General features: G+C 47.8%; 1 protein-coding gene across 1 annotated transcript in view; it reads left to right on the forward strand.

Moving 5' to 3' along the window:
- RHOT2 (ras homolog family member T2) overlaps window positions 1-26,112 on the forward strand; it is a 67,561-nt gene extending 41,449 nt beyond the window's left edge. The window contains exons 12-20 of the mRNA XM_030212198.1: window positions 5,318-5,438; window positions 7,823-7,907; window positions 8,553-8,698; window positions 8,809-8,909; window positions 11,901-12,031; window positions 12,889-12,969; window positions 17,878-18,000; window positions 24,365-24,567; window positions 25,875-26,112. Of these exons, the coding sequence (XP_030068058.1) occupies window positions 5,318-5,438; window positions 7,823-7,907; window positions 8,553-8,698; window positions 8,809-8,909; window positions 11,901-12,031; window positions 12,889-12,969; window positions 17,878-18,000; window positions 24,365-24,567; window positions 25,875-25,992 (1,109 nt within the window). The 3' untranslated portion in view covers window positions 25,993-26,112. The remainder of the gene's footprint in view (window positions 1-5,317; window positions 5,439-7,822; window positions 7,908-8,552; window positions 8,699-8,808; window positions 8,910-11,900; window positions 12,032-12,888; window positions 12,970-17,877; window positions 18,001-24,364; window positions 24,568-25,874) is intronic.
- The last annotated feature ends 747 nt before the right edge of the window (window positions 26,113-26,859 follow it).

Genomic DNA, 26,859 nt, shown 5'->3' on the forward strand with positions numbered 1-26,859 from the left:
TAGTCAACAGTAAAAACCTGTTGTGATATTGTTTATAGTCAGTTTGGGCAATTTTACTATTTCACTAAGCAAGTTGTCAGTGGTATCATCTTTTTCATTACATAGTCTACATTTGCTATTAGTCGAAATATGTTGAATATTTGCTTTCATACAGTCTTGTTCCCAAGCTGCAAAAATTAATTCTTCATTCTCTTCTTGAGGATACCCGGCTGCAGCCATTGCCAGTTCCTGGTGTTCTCCACATTATTTAGAGGCTGACCGAGTTTTGAATTTGGCACTGAAACTGGACTGAAATCTGGGTTTGATTTCAACTGAAACCCGCACCCCCCCCACCCCCCCCGATCACTCTCCTTCCCCTCCCACTCAACCACCCATAGGCCCTCCTTGAGCCTTCTTTAGGAAGCCCTGGTGGTCTAATGTCCTCTTCGGGGACAGGAACGAGCCCCACTCGAACCCCTCTTGCTCCTGCCCGTGCTTGTTTCCAATTGTTTCTGCTGAAATTGAGCGGCCAATTTTGATTGCAGATTTGGTTTTGGTCAGGTTCTAACATTATTCTCAATTTGCCTAAGGCATTGTCCATGTAAGGCCTCGTTTTTCCTGTTAGCCAAACAGGTTTCCAGTTGGTCAGTTCTATTCTAACTAGCCGTTGAGCCCGTAAAAACGGGCTAGTAAAGGAAGGGGGGGTTTGAAAGCCCCCCCCCCCGGATAGGTCACCGCCGCGGCCCCCCCCCCCCCCCCCCCCCCCGGAGTCCCCTCCACCACCTCTCCACCCGGGCCGGGTACCTGGCTTCACTATTCAAACCGCCGGAACGTAGCACACAGCCTTCCTTCTTCTCTGCGTGTGTTCCGCCCTCGTGTGACGTAACGTCGGCGAGGGCGGGACACAGGCAGGTAAGGAAGGCCAACGGCAGCTCAGATGAGCTGTGTGCTGCGTTCCGGCGGTTTGAATAGTGAAGCCAAGTACCCGGGCCGGGTGGAGGGTGGGTGGCGGCGGCGACTCCGGGTGGGTGGGGGGAGCGGTAGCGGCAACCCTGGGGGGGGGGAGCGGTGGCGATGGCGGTTCCCTCACTCGCAGGTGCGCAGGTTCCCTCTCTGTCACGCCCCCGTCATCACGTATTGACGTGGGGGCGGGACAGAGAGGGTCTCTACTGCGCATTTGCGAGCGAGTACGCCTCTTGCCATTTATATGTTTGATTTTTCTTCTCTGTCACCTTAATGATGTTCTCCCTGCAAACTTCAATTAACATTTTCTCATTGCTAGTCCTGATGTAATCATTCAGTCCTCAATTTTTCTCAACAGCAGACCCCAACCAAAAATTTTTCATGATAGCAATAATAATTACTATTATTGTGCTATAGCATTACTGGATGTATACAGTGCTATGCAGCGGTGATAAGTATTCAAAATTGATAAGTCCCTGTCCCAAAGTGCTTAGTATAAGTAGATACCACAGGAAATGGGGGATAACATAAGAGCATAAGATGAAGTGACTAGCTCATAGAAAGCATGTCAGTGGTATAACTGGGATTGAAATCTTGGCTTCCCTAGTTCTCAGCCCATTGCCCTATCTGCTAGGCTACCTTCTTTCGTAGGATGAGTCCTATAACAACTCAGGTCTCCTTGCTGATTGTGCGCTGGAAAGGAAGCCACTGATACGTTTGAACCCATGCACCCACAACTGTTGTCCTTCCTCTGAGGGGACCTAGGTGCATCCCTTCTGCAGTGTGCCTATACCTTAGTAGCACCAAAATAACAAGATGCAAACTTGGGTCTTGTATATCATTGCAGTGCGGCCAAACTATATTAATGTAGCCTTTCAAGGTTTATTTCCTTCAATGCACTCTCCTAGGAGACATAAAAATCTCCTTCTTGAAAAATGGAGTGCATGGTCAGATTATAGCATGGCAGGCACACATCGTTAGGGATCATAGGGGGAAGGAGGACACAGTTAGAAATAACATGGAGGCCAGTGAAAGAAAGCATAAAGAGGATCCGTCCGACACGCAAAAATTGCAGGAAGTGCAGCAACTCCGAGCACAGCTTAATGATCTCCAGATGACAGAGATAGCAGGGCAGCTTCAGCGGGTTCGGCAGGAGCATTTTGAATTTGGAAATAGGGCTGGCCGGCTATTAGCAAATAAATTGAAAAAGCAAGCCCAAAGAAATTATATTGCAGGGGTATATAATGCATCAGGACAGTTAGTAAACCGCACAGAAGAGATACAGGAAGTGTTTCGGGATTATTATGGCCAACTTTATAAGTCGGACCTGAGGGGCACGAGGGAAGAGATCGCACAATATCTACAGGGGATACAAATGCCAGGCCTTTCGGAGAAGGAGGTGGAGGAGTTGTCCTCCCCCATAACGCTTGAGGAGATAGAAAGGGCAATCGCGAGTTTGCCTAACAATAAGGCGCCTGGGCCTGACGGGTTCCCAGCGAGCTTTTATAAGCAGTTTTCCAAGTGGATAGCACCACTGCTGTTAAAAGCAATCACAGCATTTGACAACATGGGGGAAATGCCTTACTCGTGGAGGGTGGCAGAGGTAGTCTTGATACAGAAGCCGGACAAGGATCTCCTATGTTGTGGATCATATAGACCCATTTCCCTATTAAATGTGGACTATAAAATTTTCACTAAAATTCTGGCTGCGAGGCTGCAAAGGGTACTCCCGAGAGTGGTTCATGAGGATCAGGCGGGCTTCATAGAGGGCCGGCAGACGTTCGATAATATTAGGTGCCTGCTTCATGTGATTCAGCAAGCTAATGAAGAACCAGAATCGGTTCTACTCCTCTCGGTGGATGCTGAAAAAGCGTTCGACCGGGTGGAGTGGCCTTTTCTTTTTGGGGTCCTAAAGCAGATGGGACTGGAGGGAAGAATCTTAAAATGGTTCAGCTTGCTCTATACTAATCCCCTGGCAATCATAAATATAAATGGGGCTTATTCGGAGCCGATAGGGCTGGGTAGGGGGACGAGGCAGGGGTGTGCGGTATCGCCCCTGTTGTTTGCAATATCCATTGAACCATTAGCACAGAGGATTAGAGAACACAAGAGTATACGGGGTGTGGTTAGAGGTAAGAGGGAGCACAAGATTATACTGTTTGCGGATGATGTACTGCTGACCTTGGCACAGCCTAAACAATCACTACAGCAGGTTACAGAAGTGATCTTGCAGTATGGGGAGCTCTTGAGCTTTAAAATTAATACCACTAAATCCGAAATACTTAACCTTACGGTACCGCAGAGGGAGGCCCAGGAATTGCAGAAATTATACCCATTTAAATGGGCAGCGCGGGCAATAAGGTATCTTGGGGCTATGATTACCCCAAGAATAGAGCTTTTATATCAGGAAAACTTCCCTAAGAAGGTCAGGGAGCTTTTTGGAGAACTGGATAGGTGGGAGGGCCTTACGATTTCGTGGTTGGGCAGAATACATGCGGTAAAAATGATGCTCCTGCCGAGGCTGCTTTATCTATTTATGGCGCTTCCAATTCCCATCCCGCGTACCTTTTTCCAACAGTTGACTAAAAAGGTTTTTGCATATATTTGGAGGAAGCGGCCACCCAGGGTGCGTAGAAGTGTAATGTACCAAAGGCCGAACAAAGGCGGCATGGGGGTCCCAAATTTCTTTCTCTACTACCAGGCAGCGCAATTGCGGGTGTGCGCTGAATGGTACCCGACCAATAATAAAAAGTGGCTTCACTGGGAGCGAGCATGGATGGGAACTAGATACACAGGGGACGCACTCTGGAAACCGAGAAAGGAACTCTTAACGATAATTGAGAGGGTCCCGTTGGGCTTGAGCCACATCTTACATACCTGGCTTCAATTAAGAAAGCGGGCTTTCCCAGAAAGAAAATATTTCCAACAGATGGCAATACAAGATGCACCAGGGTTCCCCTTGGGGAGGGAGGAGAAGATATTTCAGATCTGGGCTAAGAGGGGTCTTTATCAACTGGGGCAAATTTGGGTCAACGGGGAAATGCGGTCATTTGAGGAGTTGCAAGATGAGTATGGATTGGAGGAGAGGGACTTAGTTTATTATAATTGCCTCAGAAATTATATACTCAAAAGAGCTAGGGATGAATTGGAGTTGGCAGAGACGGAGGTGGAAAAGGCAATGAGACAAGGAGGGGGTAGGGGTGGTATAACAAGGGTATATAGAGCTCTGCTTCTGCTCTCGTCCCCACTGGGTTTTTATACTAGAAAATGGGAGGAGGAACTCCAGGGTAACTATACGGAAGAGTGGTGGACACATAGCTATAGACACCTATTGAAGCCCTCCATTGCCCAGCCTCTGGCAGAGAATGGGTATAAGATCTTATACTGGTGGTATTATACCCCAGTTAGACTACAGAAGTTCTGCCCACAAATGTCGACAAATTGCTGGAGGGACTGTGGAGGGAAAGGCACATTTTGGCATATATGGTGGGAATACCCAAAGGTTCAAAAGTACTGGACGGAGATCCTGGACAGGGTGAAGGAAATGACTGAGATTAGCTATCCGAAAACGGCAGAGAATTGTCTTCTGCATGTAAGACCTAGAAAGAGCCCCATACATAGTCATAAGCTGGTCATCCATGTCTTAGGAGCAGCGAAATTGGCGCTCGCTCGGGCTTGGAAGCAGCAGGAGACCCCAGCCATGCAGGTGGTGATGGGCAGGCTACATCACCTGTATCAAATGTCAAAATTGACGGCATTGCGAAAAGGTCAGCTTCAAAAGTTTCAAAAAATATGGGATGCGTATGAACAATGGAAAGGAGTGGGATGAGGCAGGATGATGTACACCCGAGGGGGGGGGAGGGGAGGGAGGGGGGAAGAATTGAAGTGGAAAAGAAATGAGCATCTGAGCTGTATGATCTTCATTGTTTGTATGTAGTTGATGTAATAATTTCACCAGAAGCTTGTATCAGTAGAGGTTGTTTATTTTTGGAAAACCAATAAACAAATATAAAAAAAAAAAAATGGAGTGCATGAACCATCCAAAGGTTCCTCCACTGAAGCATAGAACACTGAGTTGAAAGAAGATGCTCCCTGCACTTCTTTCTGTTTGTGACTTTGTAAAATTTAACTATGTCTTCATGTGCATCTGTGTAACAATAAATGGATGTCTGAAGCATTATTCCTTTCCTTCTGTCCCCTTTGGTAGTTGTCAGTATTGTGCCAAAGCTCTGTCCTTCTACTCAAGAAGGATCTGTGCTCCCAGCAACTGCATCATAGACCAGTTTAGAGTTGTGCCCTAGGGATCTGGCTAGACTGATAAATGCTTATATTCTGGTGGCAATCGCTGTATAAATGCTCTTTCTCATGGTTGCAGGTTTCCTATTCCTGAACACACTCTTCATTCAGCGGGGGCGGCATGAGACCACTTGGACTATCCTGCGACGCTTTGGGTACAATGACCTTTTGGAACTGACAGATGATTACCTCTATCCACCGTAAGTATGTTGTAGGGAGAGACACAAAAGACCTCTTCTCACACATTTCCAAATATGGCTACTGGAGGAGTAGCCTAGTGGTTAGAGCACCGGTCTTGCAATCCAGAGGTGGCCGGTTCAAATCCCACTGCTGCTCCTTGTGATCTTTGTCAAGTCACTTAACCCTCCATTGCCTCAGGTACAAACTTAGATTGTGAGCCCTCCTGGGACAGAGAAATATCCAGAGTACCTGAATGTAACTCACCTTGAGCTACTACTGAAAAAGGTGTGAGCAAAAGCTAAATAAATAAACAATCTAATATAATAAAACGCACCGTGAACGTTCTGAAGACAACGTTCTGAAGTCACTCAAACACTCCCTGGCTGTAGGGTTCGTGGATTCATGGTGTGAAGCCAGCCAGCCGTCTCTGCCCAGCCCTCGCGTCAAACGTCATGACGTCGAGGGCGGGAAAAAAAAAAACGGATCGCACCCACGCACGGTGCGTTTTATTATATTACATTTACCTCCATGGTGGCGGTTCCGGCAGCGCAGCGTCAGGGAAGGAGGCGGCGCTCCCGACGTCTCTAGCCTTCCCTTCGCTGTGTTCCACCTTCTTCTGACGTCAAGGATGACGTCAGAAGAAGGCGGAACACAGCGAAGGGAAGGCTAGACGTCAGGAGCGCCGCCTCCTTCCCTCACGCTGCGCTGCCGGAACCGCCACGGAGGTAAATTTTAAAAAAAAAAAAAAAAAAAAGGAATGTTGGGGGGAGAGAAGAGGGTGGGCAGTAAAGTTGAACAATGGGAGCGGGAGGGCAGGGGAGAAACGACAGCATGGATGCGAAGGGGGGGGGCATGGATGCGAAGGGGGGGGAGAAGAGGGCAGGCCAGGCTGGGACATGGGAGAGAGAGGAGCATGGATGCAAGGGGGGTCATGGAAGGGAGAGAGGGGAATTGCTGGAAAAGGATGAATGGAGGGGCAGGGGACAGAGGAGCATGGATGGGCATGGATTGGGAGGGCAGGGCTCAGGGAGAGAGGGGAATTGCTGGAAAGGGATGAATGGAGGGGGCAGGGGACAGAGGAGCATGGATGGGCATGGATTGGGAGGGCAGGGCTCAGGGAGAGAGGGGAATTGCTGGAAAGGGATGAATGGAGGGGGAAGGGGACAGAGGAGCATGGATTGGGAGGGCAGGGCTCAAGGAGAGAGGGGAATTGCTGGATAGGGATGAATGGAGGGGACAGATGGGCATGGATGCATATGGATTGCAGGGCAGGGCTCAGGGAGAGAGGGGAATTGCTGGATAGGGATGAATGGAGGGGGCAGGTGACAGAGGAGCATGGATGGGCATGGATTGGGAGGGCAGGGCTCAGGGAGAGAGGGAATTGCTGGATAGGGAAGAATGGAGGGGACAGATGGGCATGGATGGATATGGATTGCAGGGCAGGGCTCAGGGAGAGAGGGGAATTGCTGGATAGGGATGAATGGAGGGGGCAGGTGACAGAGGAGCATGGATGGGCATGGATTGGGAGGGCAGGGCTCAGGGAGAGAGGGGAATTGCTGGAAAAGGATGAATGGAGGGGGCAGGGGACAGATGGGCATGGATTGGGAGGGCAGGGCTCACACTCTCTCTATACAATGTCTTTCTGACTCACACTCTCACACACACTGTATCACATTCACTCTCTATGTGCCACACAGTCACTCACACACTCGCTTGGTCTCATACACTCACTCTCACAGAGAATCTGTGTCTCACACACACTCTCTCTCACACTGTGTCTCACATACACACTTGCACACACTCTCATTCTCACACACACACTCTCTCACAAACACACTCACACCCAGACTCACTCTCTCTCGCACACACACACACTCACACTTTCACTCTGTCTCTCACACAGTCACTCTCACATACACTCTCCCAAACATACACACTCCGAGGAAAACTTTGCAAGCGCCCGTTTCATTTGTGTCAGAAACTGGCCTTTTTTACTAGTACTATCTATAGAACCCAGTGAAAATCTTCATGGCATGTTCATTACATGACATTAGTTTCAAGGTCAATAACATTATAGCATGTTCCTGCGTGACCTCATTAGCAGGGTCTGTGACCAGGGTTAGACATACCGGGGCTCAGGAGGGAACCCAGCTGTCATTAGCTGTCTAGAAGCCCTGCCTCACTGAGACCATTTAGCTTCTCTGGGGGCAGGAGAAAGAGGTTTGTGTTACTGGGACCCTGAGCTATTGTTTGCTTGCCTTCCCTAAAACTGGCCCTGACCTCCCTGCCATCCTAAGAGCCAAACAGCTGATAACAGCTCTGTGGGACTTAGGAATAGAATTATTGCTGAGTACCAGTGTAACTCCTTTATTTCCTCATGTTTTCCCTCTCCTGTCCACTGCAGGCTCCATGTGCGTCATAACTGCTCTACAGAGTTCAATCACTATGGATATCAGTTCTTGCACAGAATCTTTGAGAAACATGACCTGGTGAGTAGTGACAGATGGCTTCTGAAATAAAAATGCAGCCCACACAGGATCATATTGTGGAGCTGTGCCAGGCCCTGTCGTGGCTGGTAGGAAGCATGAGCCCCTCCTTCATACTTAAATATTTAGTCCTAATTACTTTCATTTTTTTTTTCATATGTCCACCTTTATTCACGCTCAAGTGTGTAGGGCTGGGTGATTTTTCTAATGCTGCAATAATAAAGTTCAGAATGATTGTGAGCACAAACCCCTCCCTGCATGACATGTGTCTGTCCATTGTGCCATTTCTATGTCAATGCACAGAACCCAGTGCGTCCTTACCAACCCTAATTCTCACTGGAACAGTAAAGAAATTAAATAGTAGTTAATATTCCAGTCACCAGAATAAGCGTTCTCTCACCCTCACCACCCCCCTCCATGCCATGCTGTGGTCACTACTTTTCTGTTTCCTCATTTCTTTGCCTCTGTATCCCACACTCAAACAGCCAGCTGTCTCTTTCTCCATCTGTTTCCTTTTCTTTGTTCCTATATCCTCTGTCTCCTTTTGTCCTTTACATCCATGGCACAATCACCAGCTGTTTTTATGTCTTCTTCCCTGTCTCTCTCAGCCCACACTCAATCACTATCTCTATGTTTTTATGTGTGTAGGACAGAGACGGTGCACTCTCTCCCTCTGAGCTTCAAAGCCTCTTCAGTGTGTTTCCCTACACCCCTTGGGGCCCGGAACTGTACCGCACAGTATACACCTCTGATAATGGCCTGCTCTCCCTGCATGGATACCTCTGCCAGTGGACGTAAGCTTGCTCACTCACACTCTGTCCCCTTACAACTGTTTAGTCATGTACTAGTCAATCCCCTTTCTGTGTTCTGTAATTCTCTGTCATCTTTCTTATTCCCTTTGAAGGCTAGTGTCGTATTTAGATGTCCATCATTGTCTGGAGTACCTGGGGTACCTTGGCTACCCCATACTCGCTGATCAGGATTCTCAGACCCAGGCCATCACAGGTAGGTCTCAGCTTACTCTTGCATGTGCATAGTTCAGTTAATTAACACTTGATGTATGGTCCTCCATCCAATAATAGTAAAGGGTAACGTAGAGGTAGCATAGAAACAAAGGATAGAGGGCGAGAAGGTAAACAGCTGCCAGTATATCCCATACCAACCAGTCCTTGAAGATAATGAAGTCCTCAAATGATTCTATCAAGCTTTGGCGTGTAGGATCAACTATGAAATGCCACAGGACAGAAAGATAGATTTGAAACCCAGTGTAAATTTCTAGTAGAACCATTATGATCACTATGAAAATGAGAACATGTTCCCTAGAAAGGGAGCTAAACACGAAAAAGCAGACTGACAGGTAGCGTCAGGGCGAATGATATCGGGGAAAGTGTGTTAAGGAAATGTTCCTGTTGCAAGCAAAGAGAATGTAGAGGAATATATGGGACCAGAGAAAATGATAGCTGTAAAGCTCAATGGGGCAATTCTATAAGCGGGTGCCTTATTTTAAGTGCCTCAATGCCATGCAGTGAGAGCCCATTCTATAACAGAATCTGGGTGCCCAAATTCTGTTGTAGAATACTAGTGTAACCCAGTATCCGTGCACCTGATATATGCACCCGCAGTTACACCAGCCATAGACCTGGCCCTGCCATCTCTTGGGTTTTTAACACTTATTCACTTCACCTCATTTTTATGTGAGTCGCTATATATCAAGATTTTGTAAATAAATGAATAACTGCAGTTGCATAATTGAGGCAAGGGCATGTGTAAATTACAGTATTCTATAAATTATAAGTTACGCACATAAGTAGGAGACATGCCTATATCCTGCTCGTTTATCATTTGCACTGCGACTATACCACCATAGTCGCTGTGCAAATCAAGGTAGTTTACAATTTTGTAAAACCAAGAAATCCAAACTATGCACTATGCCACTTAATACGCACCTTAACTGCTTCAGGTAGAAATTCGATAGAAACTGACAATGTTAAGCAACCTTGTCCTTAGCCCTGGCAGCACTGCGTGCAATAGCACCTGAGGCACAACATTTTTAAGCACAGAGGTGCCAAGACATTTGTTGGCAGATTAGCCGTAGCTCATGATATCTGTTAAGCCAGGGCAGCATAGAGCAGTATCTAAAATCTTCATGATTTAGCTTTGGAGTTCCACTGCTTGAGAAGCACTATACACAGATTTCAGGCACAGAGCTGCTGGGGCAGCCAGCCACTTATTAATGCAGGGCTACGAATACTAGTTTTTCTACCAGAATAGCAGTGTTACATGGAGCCAATTGTTGGCCACATGGTGCTTTGCACAAGCGACCTAGTCTTTCTTTGAGGGGAGATGGCATGTACTTATATGCATGCTGTGCGTAGACATTCCCAGAGGGGTAGAGTACTTCAGAGCAGGTGTTGCATGCTGTAGTGGCCTATGTCGCCTTTAGAAAACAGGTACCTGTTTGGACTTCTCACATAGGTATCCTTTTTTAAGGAGTCTAGAATTTATTTGGTGTATACAGTTTATAGTACTGTGACCCATGCCGCCTACCCGACTGTGCAGGCCGAGGGTTTCACGCCAAACACTGTTTCCCAAAGAGCAAACCAAAGCCGCCAGGCACCGCTTGTCTAAATGCAAGCTGAAACGGCCATCCACAGCTTAAAGCATAAGCTGAAATCTGAACACTGCTTGCTGAAATACAAGCCAAATTCACTGTCCACCACTTATTAAAGTGTAAGCCGAAATCCAGAGCACTGTTTGCCGAACTGCAAACCGAATTCACCATCCACCACTTATCAAAGTGTAAGCTGAAATCCAGATCTCTGAAGAGATCAGACTCAATTTCCTAGGTTTCCTGGGTCCTCTTAACAGACCCCTTCTCTTCTCAGGGTGAAATGGGTCCAACTCCAAAACCCTTCTCTGGACTGCCCCCTAAGTCAAAGGGGTCTCAGCTCTCCTCCCCCTGCACACCCCCCCCCCCCCCCCCCCCCCCCCAAGCCTGGAAAGCTGCAGAGTCCAGTTTCGCTTCTCCTGGGCTTTAAAATAGTCCCAACTTTTTGCCAGTCCAAATTTGCAAATATGTATGTAGATCAGCGTTCAGGTCAACATTAGATATCCACAAATTTCTCCCACAATAGGTATTCCACTCCTCACCTTTGAAGACTGGGTTAGTCTGTCCCTGCCACCTCTCACATAGTCTCTACCCTGGACTACAACCACCCCAGCATGGTCCCAGGGGTCTAACCTGAGTAGAATTGGAATTGACTATACCCAGGTGGTTTTCCTATTGTTTGTTGAAGACAGTCCCCCTTGTTTAGGGGATCTACTTCCCAGTGATGGGACGTACACTCCGTCACAAGTATCTTTAATACCCCCCAAGGAGCCTGCTAATTTTGTAGTAAATGTATTCTCATACATACTCTTCAAGACTCTAACCTCCTGAGACAGGACCCTGAGACACAGGCACTGGCGTACCTGGCTTGGTTACTACCCGAGGCAGAGTAACCCTCTCCTTCAGGTGTATCACCACCAACACCTCTCTTGCTCCAAGCTGTAAAGGGGGTGCACTAAGCAGTCGTTTGGCTTTTGGCTCTGCTGGTCCCTGCCCTGGAACAGGAAGTTGATGTTGGAGGGGATAGGGAACCAGCAGATCTGACAGCCACCCTCTTACTTCCTACACCCGGGGTAGACCGCATCCATTGCCCTGCCCTTGATACGCCACTGGACACAGTCACTTAACTTCCTCCTTCTCACCAAGATAAGCCTGTGGACACTGGACCATATTTAGTCGAGTAATTATCTCAGCCAGTCTATCTAAACTAAGAAAAAGTTGAACCTTGCAGGATTTTCGTAGGGATCTTTAGATTTAATTTCTTTCAGCTGGTTATACCCCAGGATCCCCAATGGTTACAGTTCCTTTTTCTTTTGGAGACAGATTGTAACAGTCCAGTGGCAGTCTGATGCAAACGTGCTCACAGCTGTTTTGTATCCTTACTGCAGTCACCCGGGAAAAGAGAATTGACTTAGAGAAGGGACAGACCCAGCGCAATGTCTTCCTGTGTAAGGTGATTGGACCCCGTGGCACTGGAAAGTCGGCTTTCCTGCAGGCTTTTCTTGGAAGGAACATGGCGGTAAGTCCCAGGCGATCCTCGTACGGCATTTCACACTAAAACAGCTGCTGATCAGGGTTTCAGTTCTGAACTATGGCTCCATCTGCATCTGAGCTTAGGTGTTTGTCCCCAGGATTTCCTTTCCCTTAAAAGACCACTTCTACAGGTCAGTATTCAGCTGGTAGCAGTCAGCATTTGTTTAAGCACTGACTGCCATTGATTAAATCAGACTCAGATGTTCAGTGCTGGACCATGTCCAAGCACCAACATTGAATATCCGGGTCTTCATTAAACCCGGAGGTTATGTGGTTGCTGACCAACATTCAGTGCTGGTACCTGCATATCTAACCAGGCAAAGATAAGAGCACGTAAAATGTAGTCCTGTCTGCCCTTTTAGGTATGCAGGCACTGGCAATGAATGTTACCAGTGCCCACATAACTTCCGTGTCTGTGCTGACTCCGCCTCTGGACCACCCTGCCACTGTCCAGACTGTGTTGGGGTGGTCAGAACTGATATTCAGCCATTGCCTTGTTAAGTGGAGGAGTACCCTAAAGTTACTGCAGTGAGCTGATAATCTAGAGAACTGGGTTCCACTGTGGCTCCTTGTGACCATGGGCAAGTCACTTAACCCTCCATTTCCCCAGGTACAAAACTTAGACTGTGAGCCACTAGGGTCAAAGAAAGTACCTGCGTATAATAAATGTAAAACACTTTTATTTCTACCACGGAAAGGCAGTATATCAAATCCATGACAGTTCAATTAAGTGCCATTGAATAACAGCGGCCAGCCATCTCGGCGTGGTTTAAGCAGGCGAGAGGCTCCTGCCTGCTTCAGTCACACTGAATATCTACCCCCTTTGTTTTTGTCCTCTGACAGGCACAGAAGAATCTTCCCGGGGATCTGTCATTTTATGCTGTGAACACAGTTCAAGTTGCTGGCCAGGAGAAGTATTTAATAGTAAGTACATTGGTCACAGAAGGGTCGGGGAGTCAGGGACAGTGCTCTCTCTTTCTTGACTCACAGATGACAAAATATAGGAAGACATGGACATCTTGCTCTTGGATCATGGAAGATTTTTCAGATTACACAAACAGGCACCGGGGACTTCTCTTTCTCTCTCTCTTAGCCGGTAGATCATAAAAGGGACAGGCAGACAGTGAAGGAATAGCCTAGTGGTTAGAGCAGCAAGTGAAAGTGAGGAAGCCTGGTGAAATCCCGCTGCTGCAGCTTGTGACTTTAGATAAATCACTTCACCCGCAGTTACCTCAGGTACAAAATTAGATTGTAGACCCTCTGGGGACAGAAATACTGTACCTGAATGCAACTCACCTTAAACTACTATTGAAAAGGCATGAGCTAAATCCAAATATCTACAAATATATCTATTTATCTGTCTTTGAGCTGGGAGTTCTTAAGGAGAAAATTTAGTCCAATAAACTGTTACAATTAAAGAATTATCTTAATTCTGGTTTCCTTTGTTCTAAAACTGTATATTGCTAACCCTAGTGAAAAGCTGTACTTTCACCTGGGCCTGACCATGGCTGCATTAAAATGATTAAGATGATAATGTTTTACTTTCTCAGGCAGGGCTTTGGTTAGATTTTGGTGATGGCCCAGATTTTATTCTGATTATTAAACAAGTGTTAACAGGCGAAAGATTTCTCTCTCTGTAATTAGTGTCAGCTGGAGGCACATTGCACTTGCTTTGAGTGACTTTGTTCTATCAGATTCCCTCCTCCCCTCCCCCCCCCAATCCTCAGTATAATAATGGCAGTGAGTAAGGTCTGTGTGTATATTAACATACACGAGGGTTGATACAACAAAGTGTGCCAAGCTTCGCATACAATTTTGTGGGCGCCCTATGCAAAAATGGGCTTTATGCATGAGCTAACCATGCACAAAGACTCAAGTGGATACCAGCGAACAGCACATTTAAATCCACATTAATGAAGCTATTAGCTATTCAACGCAGATGCAGAGAAGCACTAAGTAGACCAAAAAGCTAAGCGCAATGCGGGGCTTTAACAAAAATTCTAAAGAGGCTTAAAAGGACAGTTGCTGCTTCTGTAGTCGTTGAGAATTTCATGCCTGTTTCATCCCTTCACTGCAAGAATAGAAGACCTGCAACTTTTTCTAGGTTCCATACGGAGCATGGGTAAAATTAAAAAAAGACAAAACTGAGGAGGAGTTGCTGGAGGAAAAAGCTAAAACTGCTGGTCTGTTCAGAGTTACATGTGCGCACAAGTCTATGCACAAAAAATTGCCTCTGCATGTGCATATGTCTTCTTCATGCTTTGCCCCATGTTCTTGCCACCTGCTTTTTCTCTTCTTTTCCTCTGTTTTTCCTTTTCCTCTCGTCCGGTCTTCTTTCCCGTATGGTGGGGCAATCATCTTCAGGTCTTGGTATCCTCTTGTTTTTCCGAGCAGTTACACTGCCTGTTCTCGTCTCCCTAAGCAAACCACTAACCCCAAGCTCACACTCGGACCCCACACCTCCTATAGTAATCTATTTCTCCACTTGTCTAAGGCCCCTTTACTTCTCATTATCATTCAAATTACTTACCCCACTTTGTTTTGTCTGACGGAGAGATGGGTCTGTGATGGTGAGGAGCCATTTCTATAATACTGCCCTCCTAACTTCTTGGCAGAGTCTAGATCAAGAAGCTCGAAAAAAGGGGGAGGTCTTGCAATCATTCTCTCAGACTCTGTTCCCGTCACAGAGCTCTCCCCAACTACTTCTTCCTATCCTGAATCACATAAGAATAGCCATACTGAGTCAGACCAATGATCCAGCCAGCCAATATCCTGTTTCTAACAATGGCTAATCTAGGTCACAAGAACCTGGCAAAACCCAAATAGTAGCAACATTCCGTGCCATCAGTCCCAGGGCATGTAGTAGCTTCCTCATGTCTATCTCAATAGCAGACCATGGACTTTTCCTTCAGGAACCTTGTCCAAACATATTTTAAACCAGATACGCTAACCGCTGTTGCCATATCCTCTGGTAACGAGTTCTAGAGCTTAACTATTCGTTGATTGAAAGAATGTTTCCACCTGTTTGTTTTAAAAATATTTTCATGTAACTTTATTGAGTGTCCCCTAGTCTTTGTACTTTTTGAAAGAGTAAAAAATCAATTCACTTTTACCTGTTCTACACCACTCAGGATTTTGTAGACCTCAATCATGTCTCCCCTCAGCCATCTCTTTTCCAAGCTGAAGAGCCCTAACCTCTTTAGCCTTTCCTCATAGAAGAGGAATTCCATTCCCTTTATCATTTTGCTCGCTCTTCTTTGCGCTACAGTGACTAGAATTGAATGGGCTTCCTCTCATTTGCCACACCAGAAATCAGTACTGCAGCTTTTTAAAACAGGCCCTAAGTGATCAGCATTCCATCCTTGATGGTGGTTTAATTTCTCTAGTGATCTCTCTCGATCTATCATTAACTTTCAATCTCATCATCCATGCTCTTCTTATTCAAAGGCTAGCGTATTTTGGACTTGCCAGTACAGTGCTAAAGTGTTTGACCTCCTTCCTCAAACTGTTGAACATCCTCAGTTGCTACTAACTCAGTTTTTTCCCCATCCCATCCCCTTCACTGTAGCGTCCCTCAAGATTCCATCCTTGCACTCAAGGTTACTCCTTCAGGCCCTACTTTATCTCAACTGACAATGGACTCCTTTGCAGCATGGCAAACCACATCAAGTGGGGTGCCAGTTTCTCCTGCTGTATTTCCGACTCGGGAAGATTCGGTTTTTCTTGGGAGATGAGGATCTCCTTAGCCCCTACCAGCAGCCATGTGCAGCTGTCAATCTGTCGAATCATCGAAGTTTGTAGTTGAGTTTGTGCCTCAGGATGACACTGCCAGGTTGATGAAGTCTGTTTTGGAAACGGTTTCAGTGCAAGGGAAATGCCCCGCTGAAAAAACCTTTTTTACTGGCGAGAACTCAATCTGGAGCCGGAGGAGTTTTAGGAGCTCAAGTAAAAACTTTCCCGGTTGTAATTTCATCGCAGCCCTCACCTCCTCTGCTCAAGTCTCCGGTTGTGATCCAGAAGTCCTTATGGAATGTCTGGTAAGATTGGCTACCTCAATATCTACCTGCTTAGCTGATCTCAAGGCTTTATCTAGAGATTTGCAAATTAAAATGCAGTATTTTGAAAATCATTTAACATCACAGGCTGGAAGATTAGAAACACTTGAAAAAGAGTTGGAGGGCTTTAAGAAGCTAAGTAGAACATTTATTAAGGATAAAATTGTATCAAATAAAAGGATTGAACATTTGGAAAATTATGCGACGGCTGATTCTTAGGATTCTGGATTTTCCAAAAGTCCAAGGTATATCACCCTTGGACTTATTTAAATGTTATTTGATTGAAATCTTGAAGATGTCATCTGAAATGTTGCCACCTATTGCAGGGTCTTTTTAATTACCATCTATTTTTCAATCTGGTAGCCAAAATGAAGGAATGGAATTATTAACATCTTTAGAGTTGACAAATCCTTTGGAACCCTCTGACCTTCCTATTATTATAGGAAAGGCTACTCTACTTGTGACACTAGTGTTTGAACAAGATTTGAATCTGCTCTTGCATCTTTATTTTCATAATATTCGAACCCTATCTCTGGGACATAAGATTTGGATATTTCCAGACTTAGCAAGAATAACACAAGAAAATTATTTCTTGCTATGTGCAGCGAGACTCATATTCTTGATGCCTTGTTTTTCCTTAAATATCCTTGTAAATGTCTTGTTAAATACTTGGGGATTAGTTATCTTTTTTATGTCCCTGATCAGATGAGAAGCCTTCTGGATGCTAAAAAGTCTTTAAGTCCAGTTACTTCCACTTGTACTCCTAATGAAGATCATGTTGGCTAATATTTGAGTAAGATTTGCTGTTTGGGTGTTAAGGTCATTTCTTTTTAACATATACTTTCCTTTATAACTCCCTTGATATTCATTAATCTGACCTCCCAAATTATTGGGGACTAAATGGAGTATTTTCTTGATTTAAATGTGAAAAACATTTCTTATTTGCTTTTGGGTTTTTTTGTGATTTAAGATTGATTATTCTTGTCTATATTGTTAAAATATGAATACATATAAAGTTTAAAAAGTATTATAGACCCAAGTTCTCCAGTAATTTATATATATAATACAAGCCCATTTGAATTCTTTTTTCTATTCTTAGGACACTCATAATCCTCCCTGAGTGGTAAACTTGAACTGAGCACAGTACTGTTCTTAAGTGACACCATGTAGCTGGTCATGTAACAGCACTGGAAGTTGTATCTAAAGGGACACTGCCCATTCCTGTTCCTTCACATCTTTAAGGCTGATGCTGCAGTCAAAAAAAAGAGGGGGAAACCCAGAGGATTTTGGAGAGCATTTTTAAGTGAAAAAATAAGTTCAAGGAGGTGAACATGCCTGATGGCCTGGACACAACAGCTCACCAGGAATCTTACTTTGGTGGTGAACCTTCTGTCAGCAATCAGGGAACGGGATGAGCTGGCATCAATTAAACAGCTGGGTATTCTCAACAGAAGCCTCAGACTCACAGTAAGATTCATGGAGAGCTGCTTCTGTCCCAGCGCTGATGCACTTTCACCCAGCAGGACATAAGCCTATTCTTTATTATGCTTTGAAAATTGCATTTTAAAAAAGTGTACGTAGATAAAATGCCTCAACAGTTTGGATGTGAGAAGACATTTATTAATCTCTTCATCATGCTTCAATGCCACGGAGGTAGGAAAGGAGCTGCAGGCCACATAAGCAGAGGATGCACAGGGTCTCCAGGAGTTGTCTTACTGTCTGGATTCATCTAGTGTCTTTTGGAATCTTTTTCATTTGCATTTTGTTTGCTTCCCAGTTGTATGAGGTTGATGTGGACACTGAATTCCTCAAGGCCTCCGATGCTGCCTGTGATGTTGCTTGTCTCATGTATGACATGAGCGACCCCAAATCCTTCAACTATTGTGCCAGTATTTACAAGGTAAGTATAAACTTTAGTTTCCATTCATTGTTGGCTTCTTAGTGCTTCCTAGATACCAGCAATTGGGCTTCCTCACAGCAATGCTCAGCCAGTGCAGGACACGATTGTAGCAGGGTAAATTTCTCACAGCCTTTTTAATGTTCAAGTTTTCTTTATAGTCTATATACTGTGGAATGCCTTATTCCTGACCAAAGAAACACAGAACATGATGGCATATAATGACCATATGGCCTGTCCAATCTACCCATCCAAACCAACTTTCTTTCTCCTCCCCCTCAGAAATCCTCTGTGTTTGTTCCATGCTTTCAAGTCAGGCACTGTCCTTTTCTACATCAAGAGGATGTGCCTACTGCCTTTATTTATTTATTTATTTATTCATTTGTTTGTTTGTTGCATTTGTATCCCACATTTCTCCGAGGACAAGCAGGCTGCTTGTTCTCACGACTGGGTGACGTCCGCGGCAGCCCCCACCAACCGGAAGAAGCTTCGCGGGCGGTCCGCACGCAGGGCACGCCCACCGCGCATGCGCGGCCGTCTTCCCGCCCGTGCGCGACCGTTCCCGCCAGTCTTTTCTTTTCCGCGCTGGAGAGAGTCGTGCGTCGCCGCTCTCTCTTAGTCAGCCCCGGAAAACCGTCGCGTTGTCTGCGAATTCGTTTATTTTCTGTTTTTTGTTGCCGCGCGCTTCAAACACTTTTTTTCCTTTAAAAAAAAATTTTTTTAAAAAAGGAAGAGAACGCGCTGAGTTTTTCCCTCGTTTTCTAGCGAGGTCGTCGCGTTGCGGCCTTGTGGCCGCGCGGTCGCTTTATTTTTCGAGGTGTGATTTACCGCCGCCATCGACGACTTTAACTTCGCCGACGCGATTTTTCCATCGATGTCCTCGAAGGTCCCGAGTGGATTTAAGAAGTGTGGTCGGTGCGGCCTGCCTATCTCGCAGACCGACACCCACGCTTGGTGCCTCCAGTGCCTCGGGCCGGAGCACAATATCAAGTCGTGTTCTTTGTGTCTTGGTCTCCGGAAACGGACTCAGGTTGCGAGGCAAGTTCTTTGGGACCGTCTTTTTGGAACTTGCGCCGGCCCCTCGACGTCGACCTCGACGACATCGGTATCGACAGCCGGTTCTTCGATACCGGTATCAGTGTCCGCGAGATCGGCACCGATGGCATCGACCCCAGGAGTACAGGTCCCGTCGGCCCGCCGGTCCTCTGGTGACGGTAGGGGTGAGAGGCCGCGTGGGCAATCGGCCCCGGTCACTCCCTCTGCTCATGGCCCTCGGGACCGAACCCTGTCCGACCCAGCCCCTCCAGACCGAGGGGGATCGACCTCCTCCTCCTCCGTTTCACCTGGCGCCGATGACGGGCACCGCAAAAAACAGGAGAAGCACCGTCATCGGTCCCCATCGGTGCGCCCGGCCCTCGGTGCCGGAGAGGAGTCGACGCCGAAGCGTCCGCGTCGAGAGGAAAGGTCCCCCTCGGTAGTTGGAGGTACCGACGCGTCAGGGTCCCAGCACTTCGGTGCAGTCTCCTGGACCCGAACAGCTTCCGGCACCGACGCCACTACCGGCCGCCCCGTCTTTCCCGACAGCGGGCCTGGACGAGTGCCTCCGAGCCATCCTTCCGGGGATCGTGGAAGGGATGATACGCCAGGCTGTGCCGGCGCCGGGGGTGCTTGCGCCCTCGGCGCCGTTGACTGTGGCGCCGGCGAGCTCTAGCCCGGTGCCGAGGCCTTTGACACCGCCGCCGCTTGCGGCGCCGGTCTCGACCGCCACGCAGGTGGAGTCCCCGTCGACATCGATGGAGGGAGCTTCGTCCCCGCCGGCGCGGGAGTCCACCGCTCGACGACACCGAGGCCTCGGTGCCTCGACGTCGAGCCGGGCCCGGTTGAGGACTCAGCTGCATGAGCTTATGTCCGATACCGAGGAAGAGGCCTCGTGGGGGGAAGAGGAGGACCCCAGATATTTCTCCTCAGAGGAGTCTGTGGGCCTCCCCTCTGACCCCACGCCTTCACTGGAGAGGAAGCTCTCGCCTCCTGAGAGCCTCTCCTTTGCCTCCTTTGTTAGGGATATGTCTATATGCATTCCCTTCCCCGTGGTCTCTGTGGACAAGCCGAGGGCTGAGATGCTCGAGGTCCTCGACTATCCATCACCACCTAGAGAGTCCTCCACGGTGCCGTTGCACAATGTCCTCAAAGAGACACTGCTTCGGAACTGGATGAGACCATTATCTAATCCCACCATTCCCAAGAAAGCAGAGTCCCAGTACAGAATCCACTCGGACCCAGAGTTAATGCGGCCCCAATTGCCCCATGACTCGGCGGTCGTGGAGTCTGCTCTCAAGAGGGCACGGAGTTCGAGGGATACCGCCTCGGCGCCCCCGGGGCGGGAGTCTCGCACTCTGGACTCGTTTGGGAGGAAGGCCTACCAATCTTCCATGCTCGTGACCCGCATCCAATCTTACCAGCTCTACACAAGCATCCACATGCGAAACACTGTGAAGCAACTGGCGGACCTGGTTGACAAGCTCCCGCCGGAGCAGTCCAGGCCTTATCAGGAGGTGGTCAGGCAGCTGAAGGCGTGCAGAAAGTTCCTGTCCAGGGGTATCTATGACACCTGTGACGTGGCATCTCGTGCTGCGGCCCAAGGTATAGTGATGCGCAGGCTCTCATGGCTGCGTGCCTCTGACCTGGACAACCGCACCCAGCAGAGACTGGCCGACGTCCCTTGCCGGGGGGATAATATTTTTGGTGAGAAGGTCGAGCAGCTGGTGGACCAACTGCATCAGCGGGAAACCGCCCTCGACAAGCTCTCCCACCGGGCGCCTTCAGCATCCACCTCAGCAGGTGGACGTTTTTCCCGGGCCCGGCAGGCTGCACCCTATTCTTTTGCCAAGCGTAGGTACACCCAGCCGGCCCGAAGGCCTCGTCAGGCACAGGGACAGCCCCAGTGCGCTCGTTCTCGTCAACAGCGTGCGCCTAAGCAGCCCCCTGCGCCTCCACAGCAAAAGCCGGAGATGGGCTTTTGACTGGATCCACGGGAACATAGCCGCCCTCAAAGTGTCCGTACCGGGCGATCTGCCGGTCGGAGGGAGGTTACAATTTTTTCACCAAAGGTGGCCTCTCATGACCTCCGACCAGTGGGTTCTCCAAATAGTGCGGTGCGGATACGCCCTGAATTTGGCCTCCCTGCCACCAAATTGTCCTCAGGGAGCTCAATCCTTCAGCTCCCATCACAAGCAGGTACTTGCAGAGGAACTCTCCGCCCTTCTCAGCGCCAATGCGGTCGAGCCCGTACCACCCGGGCAGGAAGGGCAGGGATTCTATTCCAGGTACTTCCTTGTGGAAAAGAAAACAGGGGGGATGCGTCCCATCCTAGACCTGAGAGGCCTGAACAAATTCCTGGTCAAAGAAAAGTTCAGGATGCTTTCCTTGGGCACCCTTCTGCCAATGATTCAGAAAAACGATTGGCTATGTTCCCTGGATTTAAAGGACGCATACACTCACATCCCGATACTGCCAGCTCACAGACAGTATCTCAGATTCTGCCTGGGCGCACGGCACTTTCAGTATTGTGTGCTGCCCTTTGGGCTCGCCTCTGCCCCACGAGTGTTTACAAAGTGCATCGTGGTGGTAGCGGCGTATCTACGCAAGCTGGGAGTGCACGTGTTCCCATATCTCGACGATTGGCTGGTCAAGAACACCTCGGAGGCGGGAGCCCTCCGGTCTATGCAGTGCACTATTCAACTTCTGGAGCTGCTGGGGTTTGTGATAAATTACCCAAAGTCCCATCTCCAGCCAACACAGTCTCTGGAATTCATAGGAGCTCTGCTGAATACCCAGACGGCTCAGGCCTTCCTTCCCGAAGCGAGGGCCAACAACCTCCTGTCCCTGGCTTCCCAGACCAGAGCGTCTCAGCAGGTCACAGCTCGGCAGATGTTGAGAATTCTGGGTCATATGGCCTCCACAGTCCATGTGACTCCCATGGCTCGTCTTCACATGAGATCTGCTCAATGGACCCTAGAAGATGTCATCCGCCTCTCCACCAGTTGCCGCACTTCACTGCTCTGGTGGACCATTCGGACCAATTTGACCCTGGGACGTCCATTCCAAATTCCTCAGCCCACGAAAGTGCTGACGACGGATGCATCTCGCCTGGGGTGGGGAGCTCATGTCGATGGGCTTCACACCCAGGGTCTGTGGTCCCTCCAGGAAAAGGATTTGCAGATCAACCTCCTGGAGCTCCGAGCGATCTGGAACGCACTGAAGGCTTTCAGAGATCGGCTGTCCTGCCAAATTATCCAAATTCGGACAGACAATCAGGTTGCAATGTATTACACCAACAAGCAGGGGGGCACCGGATCTCGCCCCTTGTGTCAGGAAGCCGTCGGGATGTGGCGTTGGGCTTGCCAGTTCGGCATGCTCCTCCAAGCCACATACCTGGCAGGTGTAAACAACAGTCTGGCCGACAGACTGAGCAGAGTCATGCAACCGCACGAGTGGTCGCTTCATTCCAGAGTGGTACGCAAGATCTTCCGAGAGTAGGGCACCCCCTCGGTGGACCTTTTCGCCTCTCAGACCAACCACAAGCTGCCTCTGTTCTGTTCCAGACTTCAGGCACACGGCAGGCTAGCGTCGGATGCCTTTCTCCTTCATTGGGGGACCGGCCTCCTGTATGCTTATCCTCCCATACCTTTGGTGGGGAAGACCTTACTGAAGCTCAAGCAAGACCACGGCACCATGATTCTGATTGCGCCCTTTTGGCCCCGTCAGATCTGGTTCCCTCTTCTTCTGGAGTTGTCCTCAGAAGAACCGTGGAGATTGGAGTGTTTTCCGACTCTCATTTCGCAGAACGGCGGAGCGTTGCTGCACCCCAACCTTCAGTCTCTGGCTCTCACGGCCTGGATGTTGAGGGCGTAGACTTCGCTGCGCTGGGTCTGTCTGAGGGTGTCTCCCGTGTCTTGCTTGCCTCTAGGAAGGATTCCACTAAAAAGAGTTACTTTTTCAAGTGGAGGAGGTTTGTCGTTTGGTGTGAGAGCAGGGCCCTAGAACCTCGTTCTTGCCCTGCACAGAACCTGCTTGAATACCTTCTGCACTTATCAGAGTCTGGCCTCAAGACCAACTCAGTAAGGAATCACCTTAGTGCGATTAGTGCTTACCATTATCGTGTGGAAGGTAAAGCCATCTCTGGAGAGCCTTTAGTCGTTCGATTCATGAGAGGCTTGCTTTTGTCAAAGCCCCCTATCAAGCCTCCTACAGTGTCATGGGATCTCAACGTCGTCCTCACCCAGCTGATGAAACCTCCTTTTGAGCCACTGAATACCTGCCATCTGAAGTACTTGACCTGGAAGGTCATTTTCTTGGTGGCAGTTACTTCAGCTCGTAGGGTCAGTGAGCTTCAAGCCCTGGTAGCTCATGCTGCATATACCAAATTTCATCACAACAGAGTAGTGCTCCGCACCCACCCAAAGTTCCTGCCGAAGGTGGTGTCGGAGTTCCATCTTAACCAGTCAATTGTCTTGCCAACATTCTTCCCCAGGCCTCATACCCGCCCTGCTGAACGTCAGTTGCACACATTGGACTGCAAGAGAGCATTGGCCTTCTACTTGGAGCGGACACAGCCCCACAGACAGTCCGCCCAATTGTTTGTTTCTTTCGACCCTAACAGGCTAGGGGTCGCTGTCGGGAAACGCACCATCTCCAATTGGCTAGCAGATTGCATTTCCTTCACTTACGCCCAGGCTGGGCTGGCTCTTGAGGGTCATGTCACGGCTCATAGTGTTAGAGCCATGGCAGCGTCAGTGGCCCACTTGAAGTCAGCCACTATCGAAGAGATTTGCAAGGCTGCGACGTGGTCATCTGTCCACACATTCACATCACATTACTGCCTCCAGCAGGATACCCGACGCGACAGTTGGTTCGGGCAGTTGGTGCTGCAGAATCTGTTTGGGGTGTAAATCCAACTCCACCCTCCAGGACCCGAATTTATTCTGGTCAGGCTGCACTCTCAGTTAGTTGTTCTTCGTAGGTCAATTTTCTGTTGTATCCTCGCCGTTGCGAGGTTCAATTGACCTGGGTTCTTGTTTTGAGTGAGCCTGAGAGCTAGGGATACCCCAGTCGTGAGAACAAGCAGCCTGCTTGTCCTCGGAGAAAGTGAATGATACATTCCCACACTCCCCCTTAGTGCAGATGCACAAGCACACAGTTGTGTACTCTGTGGAAGACACCTTTCCAGCCTTGCTGTAGTAGTGTTCATATCCTTGCTTTCCTGTCTCACCTCAGTGTCCTGGCACATCTCTAGCTCCTTTCTAGCTCCAGGATATCTTGTATGCTGGTGATGACCTCTAACCCTGCTCCTTTTCTCTCCCTCCTACAGCAGCACTATATGGACAGCCAGATCCCCTGCCTGCTGGTCGCCTCCAAGTCGGATCTGCCAGAGCTAAAGCAGCAGCATGGGATTTCGCCTGCTGACTTTTGTTACAAACACCGTTTACCACCTCCCTTCCACTTCTCCTGCGAGAGCCAGGGGCCTCCCAACACCACAATCTACATCAAACTGGCTACAGCTGCAGCCTTCCCGTTAGTATGATATCCATTCTGGCTGCCATAGCTTCCATTCAAACAGCCTGTGGTGAAATGCAGAGCAGCATTTCCCACGTCGGTCCTTGGGAGCCACCGAGAGGTCTGGTTTTCAGCATATCCATACAGGATAGGAATAATACATTTTTAAATATAGTTTGATCTTCGAAATCGGTTAATTTTCATATATCAGGTTGTCTGGAAAAGCAGTTTTCTGGTGGCTCACAAAGACCAGAGTTGGGGAGTACATCTCAAAAGGGGATCAGAACACCAAGTTTTTATAGTTGGCAAACTTCCCAAATGTTTACATCAAGATATTATAAAATCCTTGGAACAATAAGCCTGGTCATTTTCAGGAGAATTTTCTCAACATTATCAGGATCTTATGTTCTTACCGTGGATTTTTTTAGAACTGTTGGGGTTACAGAGCATGTTCACAGGAATTCTCTGATCCGGGTGGTTCAAGCAAATTTATGGTTTTACAGGAATTTCCTACAAAAGAATGCTCAGTGACTTGAATGAATAAAAATATCCACATTTTTTATTATAAAAACATGGATCATAGAGCCTGAGTACCTCAGGAAAATTGAGCGAGAAAGCCCCTGTGGTTTTTTAAACCAGCTGCTCTCTGAAATCAAGTATAAACTTCATTATAATTTGCAGAATCCTCATTAGCCTCATACTTTGTCAGTTGTGCCATTATCCACATAGATCATTGAGCAAAGATGAGGCTGCACTTTATGTGGTCCTATCTGTCTGGTTCGCTATACGATGACCAGCATTCACATAGCTTCCATCTCTGCCCCTGGACCACCTCGGCACAGCCCGGATTATACCGGGGCAGTCAGAGCTAATATTCAGTTGTACTACCCAGTTAAGTGCTGCTGAATATCGGCAGACAGCCCACTCAGCTCAGGAACTTCTGCCTTCTTAACCTATGCTGAATATCTGTGCATCATTTTCTGATCCCGTGCATAACCTACCCTTTACAACACCTTTCATAAATGCAGCTAAAAGATGGTGAGGCGGGGAACAGCTTGCCTGCTTTTTTTAATCATTTAAGAAAGGGCAAATTTCAGAGAATGTTATGAACTTAAATCACTATTTATGTTTGGAAATCACCCTAAGTAAGTAAGGAATATTTAGGAAAAAGAGACTAGGGGAAGATCCTTAGCTGCTCCTTTGGCGTCTTTAAAACTATTCTCTTGACAAAGACATGTCTGCAGCTGTGCTTGTTCTCATAGCAATGTTTCCTCTTGCAAAGTACATTGACTTATATCCCTTCCCCCTCCCCCACTGTTTTGTAGGCATCTGAATGACACAGAGCTCTCTGCAGCATCATTCTGGCTTCGGGTGGCATTGGGCAGCACGGTAGTTGCAGTGCTGGGATTCACTCTATACAAAGCTCTGATCAAGAGTAAATGAGAAAGGGCTGGAGGTGACATACCCAGGACAGTCTAAAAAACAACACCAGCTTCGTTCCTCAAGAGATGTGTCCTGCTGGAACTCCACTCCCATCAGGTCTCCTGAAAAAAAAAAAAAAAAGCAGTCCTGAGAAGCAGAACTTCATAAAACCAAACTACAGAACTAGAAGCTCTGTTGAAATGGACTAAAGTGTTGCCTACCTACCCACCAACAACTGGGTTTTCTAGCTATCCTTTTTTTCAGCTTTTGCTTGTTGAACTCAGCCAAGAAAATCTATCACCAGCAATTTCCACCAGCAAAAACTTCCAAATACTACACTGTGTGAAAGGAAGCATAGGGGAAGTCCATCTCAAGGGTTCATCTACTATATTTTTCAAATATAGTTTTTAATATCTGAAGAATCGTGTTGACCTCTAGAGGGTTCATTAAAGCTGCCTGATGATTCTACACACAGTCTTGAGAAATCCGTTAATGGTAGTAATGCTCTGTTGGGATTTTCCGTTTGCCAGCGTGCACAGTATTTTTATAAAAAGTGGTAAGTGCTGGAATATCTACAGACAATACAGAGATCCTTCCTTCAGACCGGGCAGCACTGTGATCTACACTATAGGCTCTCCTCATGTGACTGGGACCTGTTTAAAATAATCTCTGAAAGGTTAAGAGAAATCCCCCCTCTCCCCCCCTCCAACTGATTATTTGGCACACAGGAGCCTCCTCAACATTGCTGCTGAGGCACTAAGTGACAGAAAGAGTTTGTAGAGCATGTGTGAGTAGGAGACTAGAGGCTTGTACAGTAAAACAAATGGTCTTCTAATATGACAGTTGGGCATCCTGGCACCAATACCCCTTCTGCAATTCTAATTGCTT

Source organism: Microcaecilia unicolor, chromosome 8, assembly GCF_901765095.1.
Source record: "Microcaecilia unicolor chromosome 8, aMicUni1.1, whole genome shotgun sequence".
In the NCBI taxonomy this organism is placed as follows: Eukaryota; Metazoa; Chordata; class Amphibia; order Gymnophiona; family Siphonopidae; genus Microcaecilia; species Microcaecilia unicolor.